This window comes from Coturnix japonica, chromosome 11 (assembly GCF_001577835.2).
Source record: "Coturnix japonica isolate 7356 chromosome 11, Coturnix japonica 2.1, whole genome shotgun sequence".
NCBI lineage: Eukaryota > Metazoa > Chordata > Aves > Galliformes > Phasianidae > Coturnix > Coturnix japonica.
Window position 1 is genome coordinate 2,404,205 of NC_029526.1, and position 13,211 is coordinate 2,417,415.

At 39.6% G+C, this 13,211-nt stretch overlaps 1 protein-coding gene across 9 annotated transcripts in view; it reads left to right on the forward strand.

Moving 5' to 3' along the window:
• Positions 1-13,211, forward strand: part of ESRP2 (epithelial splicing regulatory protein 2) — a 52,477-nt gene that overhangs the window by 18,556 nt on the left and 20,710 nt on the right. For all 9 annotated transcript variants that reach the window (XM_032446985.1, XM_015873534.2, XM_032446988.1 and 6 more), the window contains one exon: positions 12,672-12,785. In XM_032446985.1, the coding sequence (XP_032302876.1) occupies positions 12,672-12,785 (114 nt within the window). The remainder of the gene's footprint in view (positions 1-12,671; positions 12,786-13,211) is intronic.

Here is a 13,211-nt window from a genome sequence, read left to right on the forward strand (position 1 = left end):
TACAGTGGTTCTACCAGTCCTTACACATGGAAGCAATTCAGAAAATTCATTGTGGATGCTTTTGCTGTCTGCACACCTTTACTGGCACTTGATTTGGCCCTTGTCACAGCTTGTGGGAGGGCTGTGCTGTTCTTGCATCAGTGTGTTGGTTTGCATGGACTTTTTATTGAAACAAAAGCACCCTTAGGTTAATATGCAGCAGGTCCTGTGTGGCTGGGTGCTTCCAAATGAGGTCAGCACCTCTGTCTACGTGTTGCAGTACTTCTCTGCTGAATGTTTAGGTTTAAGAATGACACATAGATGCTGACAGGAGTTTATGTTGCTAGCAAAGTGGAGCTGTGGCCAGTGCTACAAAAATGTTGATTGTGATTGGATTTGTTCAGAAGTGACTATTTACATAATGTCAGCTCTGTATTGTTTTATGCTCCTATGATTAAAATTGGAGCTTCTGTGTCTTTCAGTTAGAAACATAAATGGAAACTCTGTCTTCTCCTCACATTTGTATCTGTGGCAACTCCTTAGTAAACTCTTACCATCTAAAGTTTATGAATGTGAGTTATTCCTCTATCTGTTCCTCCATCTGTTTGGCAGTCTTTCTGGAGAAGCCAACCAGCTAAACCAGGCTAAAATGAAAGTACTGCGTACAAGTGGAATTGTTACAGCTGACAGGATCCTAATTAGGAAAATGGAATGTCAAATAATTTAAGATACAGCATCATGGAATCTAAGTGGCTGCGGATCTCTGTGGCTGGCATATTATTTAAAATTGCATGATAAAATGGTTACTGAAGCAAGTTTTAATAATCTGAGGCCATTTTAGTAACCTCAAATGAGACAGGAAAAAGCTGATGGCTTTAAGTTGGAATGATATTCCTGACAAGTAATTCTGTTGCAGTGAATTGAACTAAAAGTATTGCTATATTATGCAACCAGGAAAACAGAAATGTAAAAACCATTATGGAAACTATCCTTTTAAGTAGATTTTGTTGTGTTTTAATTCGAAAGTCCTTTGCAGCTGAAGGGAGTCACAAAATGATGTATAATACATCAGATATCTTGAATGGATTGGTGTGGGGGTATATGTGTTTGAGAGCTGGAAGATGCATTGCACTTGCAAGTATATGACTGAAAGAAAGAGCACTTTGGGATTTCCTTGATTGTTGTGTGTTGACTCCTGTTACTCCTTGTAGCACAGATTGTAACATGATGAACTTCAGCTTATTTTGAAGATCATTAAGGGACATCAGTTAAATATCTAAGGCAGAAGAAAGCTGCTGCAACTGTGATAGACATAAAGAAATACAAGAGAACATAAGTCTCTCACTGCTCTGTTCAAACCTCAGACAGAAATAACTGATATCAAGGAGCTGTGTGGTTTGCTTCATATTCTATATAATTCCATTCAAGTCTTCTCAGTCACAGAGTTTAATAAACAAAAAGCTACCTGGGAAAGAGATGCAGATCTCTAAGATTAAGCAGCATCTGCATAATGCCACCATTTGTGTTCTTGTTCTGCACTAGGTAGCTTTGAATCCCTTGGAAAACCCAATGTAAGTGGGCTGCTCAAATCTTAGAGGGAATCATTTTGCTTATTTTCACTTTTCCTTTTCTCAAACTTTATCAATATTTGATGCATGTCATTGCTGCTCCAGTCTTTGACTTTCACATTTCAGAGGCTGGTTGGCTTAGAGATCTACTTCTCATTTTTGCTTTCATAATGGCATGTTGAACAAGAAAGGGAAAACCTGGAGCAGTTTCATAAAAGTTTTACTTATTTTGCTCATGCTTGTAAGTTTGAGCAAGGATTACTTGGATTCTCTTATAAGCAAAAATACTTAATGGATCTCAAACCTATTATTCAGGACAGTCAAAGTGTATTACATTCTTTCTTGGAGGTGAGGCAGGAGACTGAAACTATGTTGAAGGAAACAGAATTGTGGATAATATGGATGCCTTCTTTTTATATTTCCTTTTTTTCCTTGGATGTTACTGGGAAAAACAAACAAACAAAAATCTTGGAAAAAGAAAAGGGAAAATAAAACAGAAAACATTTAATTTTAAAGGCATTGGCTGTTCTACAACTGGTTAAGCTTGCACTACAAACAATGAGGTAGTGTTGAGTAAATAGAGCGGTACCATGCATTACAGTCAATAGAGCCAGTGCTAAAGATCACATTGCTATTGAAAGTTTGTCCTTGAAACAGAGGTAAGAGAGAGGGTGGGGGTCGCATTTCTATGTGTTAAGCACTTCTATACTGTGCTTAAATAAAGAATTTAGGAAATACTGGTTGCATCATGTTAAAACCTAGAGTTGAGGAGGTTTATTCAATATTTTCTTTCAGGCTGTAGTGAGTTGCTCTGTGAGCTGAACTGACAGCCAGCAACCTATGAGATGTGTGAGGCATCATTGTAATCCAGTTTGAAATATAGGTAAAAGGTTGACAGAATACGGACTTTTGTTCTGAGTTTCCTGAATCTTATATTTTGTATAAAGACAGACTCGTGAGTAACCCACACAGACACATGCTCAGGTTATCTGCAAGATATGCAATTTTTCTGCATTTTGTTTGTTACTGCTTTCTAGTGGCCTCTTCCATAATCTAAACAGGAAAACAACCTGCTTTTTCTCTGCAAGTATTTCTTATTGGTTGGTTCCCTGACACATAATACAGTTGTAAAGTAAGTCCAGAAAGCACATTTCTTACGCTGCTGGACTGGGCTTCTTTTGTCTCACACAAGACTAACTTCTGGTGGCTTATTTGTGGAGCCCTGTGCACATTTCAGCACTCTCTTATTAAAACAGACCGTGCTTTTGAAGATAAAAGCTGTGAGCTGATTGCTGTGACATTTAGGTGGCCTGAACAACGGTCTCCCCTTTTATGCGTAATGCATTACCTGAATTAGATGCTGTAGATACCGTGGCTGGAAAGCATACAAACAAACTAGTGCTGCAAACTTCTATCTGAGAAATAATTAATCAAATATGGTCATAAAATCCTCAAGTGGTTGGACAGGTCTTTGTCTTGGCAGAGGACGTTCTTTCCTTGGAAAAACTAAACTTTTAGGTAGTTGTTGTTTACTTTGTAGCATGAAGGCCCAGGTCTGGTAATGATGAGGCAAAGAAATAAATAAGGTATACACTGTTTCAAAAGTGTAAAGTTCCTGATGATGTTGAGTAGAGGAATGTTTCTGATGCTGTACAAGCTGTCCCTGGGACAGGCATTGTGTGACAACCACTGTTTTATTTCTGTATTTGTATTCTTCTGGTTACCAAGCCAGTCTTAAGAAGGAGAAAAAGAAGAAAGGAAAGGTTCTCATGCAGAAAACCAATGGCAGGTTAGCCTCATCTAAGCCAAATGTACAACCTCTCCACGTAACTGTGAAAGAATATGATGAATTTTTAAGTATTTGTTTAATGGGAAGAGTGTAATCAACTTGAATTTTCTCCCTTGAACTCTTAGCATCATAATAAGAGGTGTATGTGGCTGTGCAGCTCCCTGACTTTAGAACTCTTTGGTGACCAGTGTGATGGCAGTGAGGACAGAGTGGTATTATTTATTGAAATTTCAGATTCCCAGCAACAGAGAAAAGATGAAAATGGGCATCTTCAAATAGCTTTAAAAATAGATATCCTGTATTTATTTATTTATTAGCTGCTTGTTGTTTTGAAGGCTTGCTGTGTTTGGAATTTATGGCACAACTCCAGGCAGTTTGTTCAATCCAAGTTGATTGAGGCTTTAATCCCTCTGTCTTTGTTGGTAGAAGCTTGTGCCCTGTATAGAGAAGTATTACTTTTTGAATGTGAGAGGATACATGAAGAGTTATTGTCTATGCAGACGCTAAGTGTAGATGAAACTGTGTTGCAAAGACATCCGAAGCAGCAGGAGGTTTGGTACCTGGTTTGCTGTTGTTGAAACTCTGTTGAGGAAAGAATACAAAATGACAAGGTTAGTAGGTAGCAAGAAGTTGCAGGAAATACTTGAAGAGAAGCCAGTTTACAGTGCTTGCAGCTGCGTGCCATTTCCTGCAGCTCCTTAAGACTGAGATAGGCAAACCTGTTCTTACACTTTGGAATTACAAAGTTGGATGGAAACTGTACCGGATGTGGGTTATATAAGGACCAATGGTGGACTATCTCAGGTATCCCTATGGTGGCCACTGTGACTGATTGCTCAGTTATTTGATACCATTTTAGTACCTTTATACTATAGGTGATTGTATTGCGCACTGTTATACCATCTGTGGCTTACTAGAAATGAGAGCCACACCTTTGTCTGAGCTAGTTTTCAGTCATTGAGTAATCTCAGGCATTAGTGTTGAAGGGAGTAAAATCAAACCGGCAATATTGTTTTCTAGCATTTCCAGTGACTGGGCCTGGGCTGCTTGTGTCATCTTCAAGTTTTCTCTTTTTTCGTGCTTAAATGGTATCTAAATGTAGTAACTTCTGTGTTACTAGGAGGTAGAGAAGGAAAAAAATCAGTGGCGCCTTGTTGGCTTAAGTGTGTTTTCTCCATATAGCAGTTTCAGTACAAGGTCACCATTATCCATTATCAGCCATGTGGAATAGCAATTAACAGATGAACAAAGGGAAGGGCTTACTATAGGGTTCGCTGTTTAAAAAGTTACCTAGCGCAATAAAGGGTTATCATACTTGTAAATACTGCTGAAAAGCAGCCTGCACGCTTTCCAGTAGTACTGACATGCTTTAAATTCCACCAATGCATAGGTAAGGCTGACATTATCAAGCAGGTTTGGAGAGTGAAGGAGTAGAAAGCTGCCAATGAAGAGTATTGTAAATAAATGTGAAACCGTTCTGGGTGTAGAGTCTAAGGCACAAAGTCCAGGTGAAAACATATTCCGAAGTCATCATATCACACACGGATTTGCTGTGCATGTTCAAGCTTTGTATACCAAAATGATAAGTTGTTACTCATGGGATTTCTCATGCTGTATTAAAGCCTTTAAGTCTTTAGGGATACTTGCATGTTTGTTTTACAGCTCCAATCTTATGTTTGGTTGTAGAACAATTCTTTTTATCCAACTGTTGCATCTCATTTCTCCTCTCAAGATGCACACAAACCCCACATATGTACTATGGTGATACTGATGTAACAATCTCTTGCATAACTGCAGAGTAGACAAGACAAAGAGCCCAAAGAGATCAGAGTCATAGAATAGCTGATGTTGGAGAGGACCTATGGATATTTTCTAGTTCAACCTCCTTAACGCAGGGATGGCTAGAGCAGGTTGCCCAGGACTGTGTCCAGCTGAATCTTGTGTATCTCCAAGGAGGGACAGATTAGAAGTTCACTGGGCAGACAATGAAGATCTCATTCCAGGAACTGCAACTACAAGTATATGCTTGGTTTAGGCTGTTCTCTGGTGATAAATGGTAGAGGGCGGTCTGTGAAATCAGTCTCAAAGTCCCGTAATATCTTTGGCTATTGAAGTTGAAGATGTAGTGGACCATCTTCAGAGAAGTTGTGTTTTGGTTTTTCATTGGTGTTTGGTGCTTCTCTTAGCAGGAAAAAGACACATCATTGTTTTGTGATATGTGCTACAATCAAAGGATAACCCACACCAAAGGCCTAAAAGACAGCTTAAAGCTCTATGTTGTGACTTACAGTAGCATGTATTAAGTAATGATTATTTTGTATTTTTTTCTAAACATGAGTGTGAATATCATATGTGGTGATGAATACTCTGGCTTCAGTTGAGGCATATGAGGTGCGCATTAAGGCTGCGTGTCACCACTTTGCAATGAAGAAGTATGTGGTCTCATTGTGCTAGGAGAGCTATTATTAGGAGGAAGGTTTAGTATCTTTTTCAACTGACCAAGAGCATGTGTCTGAGAAGGAGAGTTCACATGAAAGTGAACTCTGATGTTTCTGTATTGAAAGAAAAACACTTTATAATTGCTATTTAAGTTGTTTCTACAATAGAAAACTGCTATACGTGCAAGTCTGAATAGATCTTAGTGTTGCTGGTACGTTGAGGTAGATAAATTCCATTTGTCAACCTGTCCAATAAACTGTAGTTCTCCAGTTTAATAATGCTAGTAAAATGTAATGAAAGTGTGTTAGTTTTCAGGAGCCTAAAGCAAAGCCTTGAGAAGTAGTGACCTGGAATTCAGAAACCTCTGTTTCATAAATCTAGAGAGCCTAAGTTCTTAGATATGCAAATACAAAAGCTCAACTGATCTGATAAGATTTCCTAATTTAACTTGTCACTATGTGTAATTCTAGACAAAGACAGATCCTTACATGTAAGAGCCACATGCCTGTAATGGAGCTTATGCTGTCCTACCCCTCGTTCTAGCAAGGAGGAGATAAGAGATTAAAGAATATCTTCATGAAAGAGACCTAAAGTAGATATTAAACTCCTGTTTTGCATAGGGTTGTGTGCTAATCACAGATATTATTCTTAATATCTTAGAAATAATGGGGGGTGGGCTTAAGAGAGAGGGAGGGCACATCTAATTTACAGGTTTTAGCAAAAGGAATGTAAGCAGCTCAACTTCTATGACTCAGATAAAACTTCTTGTCTCAAACAGCAGTTCATAAAATTCTGTGGGGTGTATCTTTGCTGTTTCTTGTGGGCAGCTGTATATGAGTAACTGAAGTTCAAGGGAGTGTACTGGAATATAGGGATCTAGGTGAGCTAGAGTAACTTTCTTTTCTAAGTTACTCTTGAGAATGTTCTTTTTAGTAATGACCAAAAGATGTCACTCCTGTATTAGGTTTTTGTTGTTAGTAATTTTTTTAATTAGGCATTTTCTCTGGCAAAGCAACAGTTAGAATCTTTGGCTTGTGGAAGAGACAGACACTAATGTGTGTGTATTCGTGTATGTGTGTGTAAAAATGGGGCTCCACACCTCTTTTGCAGGAGTCATCTAGAACATGGAGCCTGTTACGCTTTTTTTATAGGCCTCCTATTAAATCAAGTGTCACCTGTTGGTGTCATAGTCTTAATTTTTATATGGACCAGGTGTGACTTGACTTCCTGTGGTCTAAAGATGCCATAGAAGTCAAAATGAGCACTTTTTAATAAGATGATGTGGTGGAAAACTAATCATTTATCCACATGAATTCAGCACCAAATTATAATCTGTAGGTAATTGAGCAGCATTCCTTTGATATCACTGATATGAAACGATGGTCTTCTGTGGTGAAGACCATTCAATTGTGCAAATAACATTGATAAGTCTTCCAGTACCATATCTTTCTACATGGGGATATGGATACATGTCTAGCTTAAATGCAGGACATAACTAGGCTTCTTTCTGGGGGGCTGATTTTTGTCCAGAATTAAATTGTAAAGAGACCTTTAATTCTCTGGCTTTGTGAATAATTTTGTGTTTAGCCTGGTTCCATTAGCTGTGTTGGGTCAGTAGGGACAACAGAGTGAAGCAGACAGTGTTATGGATAGAAATGATCCAGCTTTGAAGAACTACTAGGAATAAATCTGATAAGTAAGAAGAAGCCAAAACTTTGTTAATTTTCAGAGGTGATTGAAAGGGAGAATCCCTGAAGATTATCTTGGTTTTAGATCTAGAATCATGGAATTGTTTGTGTTGGAGGGGACCCTTAGAGATCATCCAGTCTGACTCCCCTGCAGTGAACAGAGATGTCTGAAGCTCATTTGAGTGCTCACAGCCTGGTCCAGCCTGACCTTGAATGTCTCCAAGGACAGGACATCCATTACCTCCCTGGGCAACCTGTTACCTGTTCCAGTGCCTCACCCCCATTATTGTAAGAAAACAAAATAATAATAGTAAAAAAAAACAAAACGAAACAACAAAAAAACTTATCTAGTGTTAAGTACCCCTCCCTTAGTTTGAAACCATTTTCCCTTGCCCTGTTGTGGCAGACTCTGCTAAGGAGTCTGTCCCTTTCTTTCTCTCAGCCCCCTTTAGATATTGAAAGGCTGCTGTCAGATCTACCCAGAGCCTTCTCTTCTCCTGGCTGAACAGCCTCAGCTCTCAGCCTGTCCTCACAGGGGAGATGTTCCATCCCTTGGATCAGTTTTCAGCTATGGGTGCACTTTAACAGGTCAACATCTCTCCTGTGCTGAGGACTTCACATCTGGATGCACTGCTCCAAGTGAGGCAGAGTAGAGGGTCACAGTCACCTCCCTTGACCTGTTGCAGCCCAGGATATAGTTTGCTTTCTGGACTGTGAGAGCACATTGCTGACTCATGTCCAGCTTGCTATCCACCAGAACCCCTCTGGTCCTTTTTGATGGGGCTGTGCTCCACCCTTACCTCACCTAGCTTGTACTGATAGTGGAGTTTACTGTGACCCACGTGCAAGCTGTTCCACTTGGATTTGTTGAACCTCGTGAGGTTCACATGGGCCCATTTTTCCAGCTTGTCAAGGTCTGCCTAGGTGGCATCCCTTGGCTGCATCACACAGCTTGGTGTCATCTGCAAACTGCTGAGGGTGGGTGCACTCAGTCCCACTGTTGATGTCATTGATGAAGATGTTAAAGAGCACTGGTTCCAGTACTGACCCCTGAGGGACACCACTTGTCACCAGACTCCATATGGTCACTGTGCAGTTGACCATCACTCTCTGGGTGTGATCCTGCAACCAGTTCCTCATCTATTGAACAGTCTGCCCATCAAATTCATATCTTCTCAATTGGAGAGAAGCATATTATGGACAACCATGTCAAAGGCCTTACTGAAGTCCAGGTAGATGTCATCGGTGGCTCTTCCATTGTCCACTGATACAGATAAACCATCATAAAAAGCAGCATCATTGGTCAGGCAGGACCTATCCTTGGTGAAGCCGTGCTGGTTATCCCATATCACCTCCCTCTCTTTTATGTGCCTTACTATAGTGTCTGGCAGGATGTTCTCCATGATCTTCTCTGGCACAGAGGTGTGGCTGGTAGGTCTGTAGTTCACTTGTCAGCATGGGTGGCTTCTGCAACTGAATTACGTCTGTTTCATTACCATGCCAGCCACAGACAGCTCAGATGCAGTGGCCTTTCTCAAGGATGGGAGCTATTTTTAGTTAGGGAAATGGGAATATCCAAATAGCCAGAGGTTTATTTTAGTGCACTGTAACTATTGAAAGAGCTCTGAGGAATCTTTGTGTTTTTCTAAGATCTACAGCTTTGTTCAGTTAAGGCTCCACGAAGGGGGCTGTGTCATTTCAGCCACTTGGGATTCATTTGTGGAAACACAGCAGCTTGTGCTGGCTTTCATCCAGCTTTGCTGCTGGCGAAACATGTCTCTGCACTCTCTTTGTACTCTCTACATGACCAAAAAGCCTGTTTAGCCAGTTTTTCAAACTGGTCTTCAGACTCCCTCCTTCCCTCTCAGCACGTTTTCCTTGAGAAATGTTTTATGTTTTGTGGAGGTAAACATATAGAACAACTTGTTTAATTTTTCTCTTTTCTATGTTTGATTTTTAATATATGTATTGAATTACTGAATGTGTTCCTTTAAAGACAGAGTGGTTCATCAGAATGCTAGCAGAAACTGAGCCGTGGAACCAACCATAAGGGGTGGAGGAAGATACCTGTACACTGTGGCTCCTGCAGTCTAAATGAGGACTGGTTGCGAGATGCAAACAGCAATAATTAGTGCTCTTTAACTCAGTTGCTACTAAATGACTAGGTAAATAGGGAACACAGGGTGTGTGAGCTTGGAGGAAGTCTCAATGTGGGACAGCTTTGCATGCTGAATTGGGGCAGTGCTATGGAGAGCAGCATGAAGGGGGTGACAAGAGGTAAATAGCTGAGATGGCTTTTCTAAGTGGAGTTAAGGGGAAGTTGATAGAGTTTACAAAGTGAAAGAACTGTGGACGAGTTTTTGAACATGTGGAAAAGAAAACTGTAATTTAAATTTAGCGCTGGTCTTGTTGCTATCTTGATATATTTTATTTGGTTTAAGTCTGTCATAAGTTACTGACTGGCATAAGTGCTTCCAATCTTGTCCAAACATTTTTGCCTTCTTGTTTTCTAACTTGAAGACATTTTGTGAAGGCTACTTGCTTTACAAATAAACAGGAGGCTGCATGCATTTCCTGCTTCATTTCTTGCTTCTGATCAGATCGACTCTCCAATTGCATTCAAGTTATGTGGGCTCCTGTGCATCTTCAGAAGCACAGGGTGCAAAGTTGATTTTTGTTACTGCTCATCAGTAAGTTTCAACAAAAGCTCCTGTACACCTTCTGGAGGCTAATGCCTACTGCCATTTCCAATCCTTTCTTACAAATGTTTGCTTTTTATTGTTGCATTTAGTAAGAAGGCAGTTCTTACTGTGTTTGTTATAGCAAGAGTATTTGTTGCTGCCTGTGGCTGTGGCAGTCCCCATAACTGCATTTCTGAAGTGGTTCTTTTTTAGCTCTTGGAATTTTCTTCTTTTTCTGGTGTTTACATATCAGCTGAGGTATTTTGAGCACTCTTGGAGCTCAGTTTTCTGACTTAAATCATTACTAAACAATGACTTGCTTTATAGCCTCAGGTTCTCCAAGCCTTCAAGTAGGAACCTGGGCTACCAGTCAGGAGGAAATTGGCATTGTGACCTGCAAGAACGTCTCGTGGTTTGTTTGTTTGCTGGCTTTGATAGTGTGCAAAGAATTGCTTTGGAAAGGATTAGAGGAGGTATTTCACCCTTTAAAAAGTTTCAATTGTCTTCTGTTTTTATATAAGATGAAATTATTTAATATTATAGGTAAATCTACCAGGGCCACTCTGAAAGTAATGCTTCCTATTTTATCATGTTGACTTGCAATGTCAGAGGTGGATGCTGGTGATACGGCAGTAGGGGTTGAACCTTTCCACCAATATTCCATTACATTTTGTTGCTGTTAGACAGATGGCAGCAGAGGGGCAGTCTGACGGAATGGTTTCTGACATGGAGGGGTAAAGAAAGCAAAGGTGTGTTGCCAAATTCCTCCTCCAGATGGAAAATAATAGCACCCACTGACATTCATTGATGTTTGCTGAACACATATGGAGAGCAAACAGTGGATGTGAGCAAAGGGAGGCAGAGGGTGATGTGTTTCACCAGTGGTGACAGTAACAGTGGCTCACCTCTGCTGCTGTAGGTTTCTGAGTGTGATAAGCAGGCTCTTTTTTGTTACTGGTGAATATGCTAATGGTGGTGAAAACTAAGAAAGTGTGTTTTGTAGCTGAGAGTTTTCTCTATTAAGTAGTGTTATTGCACTCTTTGTATGTGTTGTAGTTTCCATGGGGAATAAATAGGACACATTACTTTCAGTGTGACCTGCATACAGACATAATAAGATGTATAATTTGAAGATAAATCTACTTATCTTCAAATTAGGCAAGTTGCACAAGATGCTGATGTAAATAGCTTTCCTTACTCACTTCTGTCCCTTGCTTCTCTGTCCTGGGGCATGCAATAGCCAGCAATGCAGCAAAAGAACATGAGGTGGCTGTCCAAACCTAAAAAGCAGACCCAAGTTGGGTTTAAGCAGTTACTTCAAATTAAAGCCTAGGTAATCTTGTCTCTGCTGCTACTACTGTGTCTAATATAAGATTTCTCCCTTGTGATATTTACCTCTGGGACATAGTTGCTATGTTTGTTCAAAGTTATTGTGTAGCTGTGAGAATAGATCATTAGGATGTTGTCTTTAGAAGGCAGTGATTGTAACTATATAAAATGTCGCATGTGTTTATAATAAAACAAACCAGCTGTTATTTTCCACATACACAGATTAAAAGGCAATATATTTATATCTTTGCAATTGCAGATTTATTCTTATTTAAAGGGGGGTTGTTTTTCAGCTGTAGGTTATAGCTGAGAGCAGTGGGTAGCTACTGCATCTTGATGTTAATTATTGCTTTGTTTGTGATGTGATGCTCTCCTGGGAGAGAGTAGCATCAAGAGGGAAGCTTAGAATAATTATATTTCTCCCCTTGAATGTTAGCTAATGAGCTCCTATGTACTGATTTTGTAAATGTAGGAGGTATACTGTGTTAGTTGAGAATTAGGAACAGAGAATTTAATCCTGATAACCTAATAAAAGGCAAAAAGCTGTTGTCCAAAGACAGAAAATAGCACTGAGTGAGACAGATGCAACCCTTTCCTTTTGAAAATTAAACTTTTTGGGGATAATCCATTCTACACACAAGGAATAACTTCGTTTTAGCTTATGATTTCAGTTCTTCAGGCATCAGACCAAAGTTTGTTTCTTTTTCTTAGCACACAACTTTGAAACATCAGTAAATTTTGATGGGTTGGGTTTTTTGTTTGTTTTGATGTTTAAATTAAAGCCAAATATTAAAGATATAATTGTTGTCAAAGGTGTCATAGGTGAAGAAAGACTGTCACACAATTAGTGTTGTGATTGATCTCGGAGGGGTCAATCACAGCGATTTTTAGTAATTAGTTCAGATTTTGAACCTTACTACAATTCTACTTCCTTTATGCGGTCATTTAATTCTTCCTAGTTGTCCTTTTAAACTTATTTCTGGTGTTCTTATTTTCTGTTCTGCAAAGGAATCTTTTTTTCTTTGCCTGCATTTTACTTACTTAGGAGCTCACGTCTGTTCTCTGTCATGTTCTTACAAAAGTTGTTATGAATTATTGAACTTCTTACCTTTAAAAAAAGAAAAAAGAGTTTTAATAGTTACTGTTTTATTTCATGATGTGTATCAGTCAGTAGATCCAAGTTCTCTTTCTTTTTCAGTTTATTCAGCTGGTATCCAGTGATTTGAAAGTATTTGGAAGGAACTCTTACACCCTGTGCAGTGATGGACAGTTACTCATTCGACAGGTCCTCCACCCAGAAACATCTAAGAAGGTATGAGATCAGAACTGACATAGACGAGTGCTACTGTGTTTAACTATGTTCTCTGATGTCCTTAACCTGAGTTTGAGGTGAGCAACACAGTTCTACCTTGGGAACTGTAGTGCTTCAGGAACACTTCTGATGAACCCCTCCTTGCTGACAACTTGTGTGCTATGCTTACTTTAGTACTAGAGGACACCCAGAGAAGCATTATGGAGAAGAAAATAAGGAAAGGCAATTTAAAAGAAGAAATTCAAGTTGCCTGAGTTCTGTGTTGTAGGGCATGATTACAAAGGTCTAATCCCAGTGGACACGAAGGAGAAGTACTCCTCTGTTTAGGTTTGAATGAAGTCATTGGTCGTGAGCAGGGCTATGTGTTTGTACCAAACCTGAAATTGGTGGGAGCCATGTGTCAGTGTCCCGTAGAAAGTAAACATG